Here is a 6,000-nt window from a genome sequence, read left to right as displayed (position 1 = left end):
GTATATCAGGTCATAATTATGAGGGCTCTCAACAGCATGATTATTTACTCTTTGTTCCAACAAACCTCTACAATGTATAAAATGATATTCACACTCACCAGTGGCAACAAATCTCATTCACAGAGGAACATTATAACTCTTATTAATTATGAGCAGCTGAAAGGTCACTGTTTCATAAGGGGAAAAGATGTCCCTCCATCTTTTGCTTCACACTTTTATTTCAACAACTATATTACAACTATTCTAACACTCTCATTTGATTGAAACACACAGATATTTTCAATTAATCGTTGGTTTACAGAAGACAACTACAAATCTCACAGTTGAATAGTGAAATGTTTTGTACATAGTGAATACATTAAGATCTTTTTTTTAATTGATATTCTTGTAAAACAGCAATTTTCATAAAACTGGTTTGGGATAAAACACCACACTATCCATTTATAAAACATAGTTATTTTTATTTTACAGATAAAAACCTAGTTTCATTTTGTATTCAGTAAGACTTTCTTGACTGAAAAACTCAAAATAAACATAGCAATGCTTTTTGCAAATATCTAACTATGGTACTTTTGGTGAGGAAGCTAAAGCTTTCATTCGTATGACATATTACGTAATGACAGATAAAGTCATTTTATAGTGCAATATTTCTTGTCTCGGTAGAACAATAATTTTTGTGTTCCAGGAAAATTATTGATTTCCTGCCTTCATTTGTGCCTTTACTGTATGTTATAGCAAACTGACCATGTTCTGTTTGCAAATCTGGCAGTTCTTGTACAGCCATAAAATACCTATTCTAAGACAACATATTTTTGATTTTATTTATTCTGCATTAATATGCTTCCACAAAATTACCCATTTAATAAAGCACATATGTCAACTATTTAATCATATTTTATACGGATTTTACTCTGGCTGTTTACTGTGACTATACTCTATAATACTCTCTCTGTCTTATAAGAAAATCAGTAAATCTTTTATAAACACGCTTCACTGAAGAAGACTGTGCCCTAATCAGTACAGACTGGTATAAGAATTGTAAGCAATTGTTTACTTCAAACATGAAGTCATAACCAATCAGCATGATACACAGATAAGGATTTGATGGCTTTAACTTGTTACAGAAATCTTTTTCCAAGCTTCTTGAAGAAATGTGACAAAAAAAAGTTGGAGTTTCCAACTAAAGCTACTTCAGCTTCCACTCAGTGTATGCTAATTCTTGCTCATGACTTCAAATTGAACATGAGAAAGACTAATTTTCTACAATCTATTTTCACTGTTTCTTTCATATTCTCAGTCACCATTAAAGTAATATAATTCAGCAAGATACTTATCTGAAATAAACACTTTTTTTTAAATTTGTCAGATGTCATTACATCTTACAGAGAGCAGTTTGCAATTTATATCTCTGCTCTATCACCCTAATTTAAATCTTCATCGTGGTCTTCATCAGCAAACCAAATATTACTGTCCTGAAAAAGTACTTAGAGGTTATTATATAAACTGAGTAACAGGAATTACTAGCAAATAAATTTAACTCTTTCTTTCTGGAATTTAAAAATACAGCCTCAAACAAAACCTGTGACAGTAAAACAAACTAAATACCATCTGGCACTCTTCAGCCAACTCAACCACCAAAGAAAATAATAAAACCTCTTGGATCACCAAAAAGTTATTGTATGATTTTTCAATTAAGTACTGAGATCAAATATGTTATTAGCTGAATATAAGAGTACCCTCTTGATATGATATGGAATAAATCAGTTTTAAAATTATAGTGCACATTCTTAGTGCAAATTATGGCAACAGTTTGATCATTTACATTTTTTTTAAATCAGTGCAATGTATTTTGTACTATTTGCAGTCAATGTTAGTAGGTGTTGTACATGCATGTAAAAAAAATGTAAAGGAAATAGTACTGTATTTGTCTATGACATATATTGTGGCAGACTGCATCATCTGGGATGGAGTAGCAGAGTTTCTGACAGATGACTTCTAGGTCCCAGCTCTTGCCAGTATTTGTAATTTAATATTAAATACTTCCAGAAGTTTCTGGAAGCTTCATGTTAACATGTCAATTGTTGGGTTAATACATTATAAACTCTACTGCCCTCTGTTCAGGAGGTAGTTTAGTTCTGCAAGTCATGTGTGTTGTGTCCATAGAATAACAGTGTTTACTATATTAAGATAACCCTGTTCTTGAATGTGGCACACAACTGTGGTAGCTACATGACACTGAGTGCTACAAAATACTGACACTGGTGTAGCTTCAATCAGGTTACTAAGAAGCTGTTTCACACTCAGCCAAGAGTTCAGTTACAGTCCCTATGTTCCTAAGGTCCATCTGATCATGAGACTATGGATAAAAGATTGCCACAGAGTTCACCACCTTTTAGGCATCCATCAATATTTTTCAGACACATTGAATTCAGTTACAGTCCCTATGTTCCTAAGGTCCATCTGATCATGAGACTATGGATAAAAGATTGCCACAGAGTTCACCACCTTTTAGGCATCCATCAATATTTTTGAGACACATTGAATTCAGTTACAGTCCCTATGTTCCTATGTCCATCTGATCATGAGACAGTGGATAAAAGAATACCATGAAGTTCACTGCCTTTTAGGCATCCATCGATATTTTTGAGAGACATCAACAGTTGAAGAAATTTGAGTCACAAAACAGATCCACAATATTTCTTACAAATATCTACTTTTACTTAGATAACACACACCAGCAGTTTTCAAAGAACCAATTTGTAAAAGGAATGTTAGGTTGGATTAAGACCCTGCCAAAAATTTGTGTCAAATACCTCTCCCAGAGGATATCACCACAAATGAGAGTTCCATTAAGTGAAGCCAGCAGTCAAGGAAACATACAAGAACAGAATAAGTTGGAAGAAGTACAAACAGTCACTGGACAAGATAGCTAAGGTAGTTATGGAAAACCTTTAAGACCTCACATCCATTGCACAACAACTACAAAAAGGAAAAATGTTGTAAATTTTACCTGTGCAGCGAGTATTGACACATGGAGATGGGTGGGCGGTTGAATTAAGATACACACATCATCACTATTGATAAATGTATTACAGAAACACAAGAACACAATATGCAGACAGCATGGCACTACTGTCACACTACATTCTTCTCTTGCAGAGATGTTCTTTGCACTCCACTGGAATAGCACCAAGGAAGCACATACAGAGAAGAAAAGCATATGCTACAAATTTTTGCTTCCGAGAGCTCTGGAAATGGCACTGAGTTTGAATGATGGTCACCGCATTATGTAAACCTAATTACAACACTTCCCCTTGGTAGAAAACTTATCAGTTTATCATTGCAAAAATACATTATTAAACATAAGAACACAAATGAGACAAAATTTGACAGTCAGGTAGTCCAACGTGAAATAATACTTATTTTAATCCTAACATGTCTCTGAACCTCTTTTTTAATATCGCTAAGAACTTCAGTTAAAATGTCTGCAGCATTATCATCAGTTGAATTAAGAAAACCATTCAAGACACTGTGCCTGACCTTACGATAGTGAACTCTAATTGTTTGGTTTTTTCTGATACTTCCTTTTTCTCAATAATCTCAATGGCACCTGTGTTGTCAGCATTGACCTGCAGGGGTAGTCTAACAAATTCAGAACACTTGATCTCATTTAGAGAAATGTACAAACCATTCCACCTTCTTCATGTCTCGAACACTGCAATGTATTCAGCTTCTATTGTGGAGGTGACTACAACGGACTGCCTTTTACTCTTCCAGCTGATTGCTGCTCCAGCTAACAAAATTGTGTACCCTGTTACAGATTTACTGTAAGCTCGGTCATTTGCCCAGTCAGCATCACTGAATGCATTACGATCAGAACAATGGCATTGAAACATAAGCTCAAACCTTTAGTTGGCTGCAAGTAACAATACACCCTTTCTTCCCTGGCCCAATGAAAAACACTTGATTTAGAGCTGAACTGACTCAATTTTCCTGCAATAAAGGCAATATTAGGTCGAGTTCATGTGGATATATACAACAAACAATCCACTACCTTTTGGTACAATTTTTGGTCAAATGGCTTCTCATTCCCATCTTCACCAAAATAGTTGTCACTACATGGTGTAGCTATGCCTTTTCAGTCATACATTTTAAACTCTCTCAGCATCCACTAAATGCATCTAGTTTCATTTCATTTCACCTGCCCTTGAGTCTGCTCAATCCTGAGTACAAAAATAAACAAGTTATCCATTTATTTCATGCCAATATGAGATTTTTGAAAACATTCTTGAATTTTTCTATCCTCTCTTCCTCATTTATTACAACAACATTATCAATATGAATCCCAATGATCAAATAATTAGAGAAGAATATACACAATGATTGTTTTCACATTGTCCCAACCCTAACTTTTTCATCACAGAGCAGAAAAAAATCATTCCAATCCTTACCTGCTTGCTGAAGCCCATACAAACTCTTATTCAATAAACACACTTTATTTCCCACACCAAACAATTTTGGTCACTCCATGAAACCAGTGCCACTTTGTGGGGCTATTAAGATAAGCAGTTTCTACATCAAAGTTTTTGATTTTCCATCCCCTAAGTACTGCAGCTGCTATTAGAATCCTCAAGCTACTTCATCTCATAACGGCTGTAGCTTTCCCATTAATCTATTCCAAATATCTGGCTATAACACACCTTTAAATTGCTTTAAATTTAGTATTCTCATCTTCTCTGTTTCTCTTTGTAGTAAACACCCTCTTACTTCCTATAATATGATCAGCTTTTGATCTGTCAACAAGTTACCATGTATTGTAGTGTTTTAGGCTACTCATCTCCGATTCCATGCCTGTACAACACTTGTCCCTGTGAACTGAGGGTAAAGACTCTTCTACTGATGTTGGATCAGATGGATTCACTTGACACATGGTAGTAAAACATGCAAAGACACACGAAACATTCATTTTCGGCTTCACAAGATGTGAAGACCATCACAACCCTACTTCACTGTTTGCACTAAAAATTTGACTTTCCAACATGGTACTGCACTCCTCACACACATCTCTTAACTCCTCTGCTGGTAACTACACTGCCTTCAGTATTGTATCCATCTCCTTTTCCAACCCTGAATTGGCTCCCATCCCCTCAAACAGCCGTTGACTCAACCGCATCATCTGCCCTTTTCCCAAGCTTGTCAGATGTCGATCTGCTTCTCCAGGCTCTGCAGCCAAACACTGAGCGTTTTCAAATCTTCTTTAATAAGTTCTTTCTGTTTCCAGATTTCATATGGGATTTTTCCACCAAGGGATTTTGTTGGGCATCTATTTCAGATGTAGTGGCCCAACATCAGAGGTTCTCCCCAAAAGTTGTTGGCCAAACCATCTTGGAATAGTAAGACACCTCACAATGAATATAAGAGTCTGATTTGGACGATTTGCTTTACCAATTGGATAAGGAAGAGGAAACTGCTTTTCTGGTGTAGTATGTCCTCCTCCTTGAACAACTGTTCAAATTTGTTGTTGATGTACTCAGTTCCATTGCCCAATTGGAGATTTTGAAATTTTCCCTGTCTCACAGTTTGCATGTTCCTTAAACTCCACAAATGAGTCAAACATATCACCTTCACTACCAAATATCCTGAGTGATCATTCAGGCAAGTAGCATAGTAATGTGCTCCACCTAAGGAAGTCTGTGTAATATAACTCACAACACTACGTACCACTTCTAGAACATTTTCAGTAGTAGTTTGGCTTGGTTAGAAAAACTGTCTTTTCATTTTACCTTCGACACACTTCACAGTTTTCTTTACACTTAGTGCCTCCACATACTTCGGATAAAGCTTCCCTTGTGTCCAAGTCTTTGGCGCTGTAAAATTTATGCCTGTCTGGCTGCTGTATCATTTTGCACTGGTTGATGTGTTTTGTTGTTTTGGGACATAACTGTATTGTTATTCACTTTGTAATATTCGCGGTACACTAAGTAGACATCATTGCCTGAT

General features: G+C 35.8%; 1 protein-coding gene across 1 annotated transcript in view; it reads right to left on the bottom strand.

Annotated features, from left to right (window-relative positions):
• Positions 1-1,421: 1,421 nt before the first annotated feature.
• The window catches only part of LOC126095673 (uncharacterized), an 89,633-nt gene continuing 85,054 nt past the window's right edge, over positions 1,422-6,000 (bottom strand). Inside the window, exon 5 of the mRNA XM_049910431.1 lies at positions 1,422-1,472. Coding sequence (XP_049766388.1) covers positions 1,422-1,472 — 51 coding nt within the window. The remainder of the gene's footprint in view (positions 1,473-6,000) is intronic.

This window comes from Schistocerca cancellata, chromosome 8 (assembly GCF_023864275.1).
Source record: "Schistocerca cancellata isolate TAMUIC-IGC-003103 chromosome 8, iqSchCanc2.1, whole genome shotgun sequence".
NCBI classification, from domain to species: Eukaryota; Metazoa; Arthropoda; class Insecta; order Orthoptera; family Acrididae; genus Schistocerca; species Schistocerca cancellata.
Note: the sequence above shows the minus strand (reverse complement) of the source record. Positions and strands in the feature narration are given on the sequence as shown.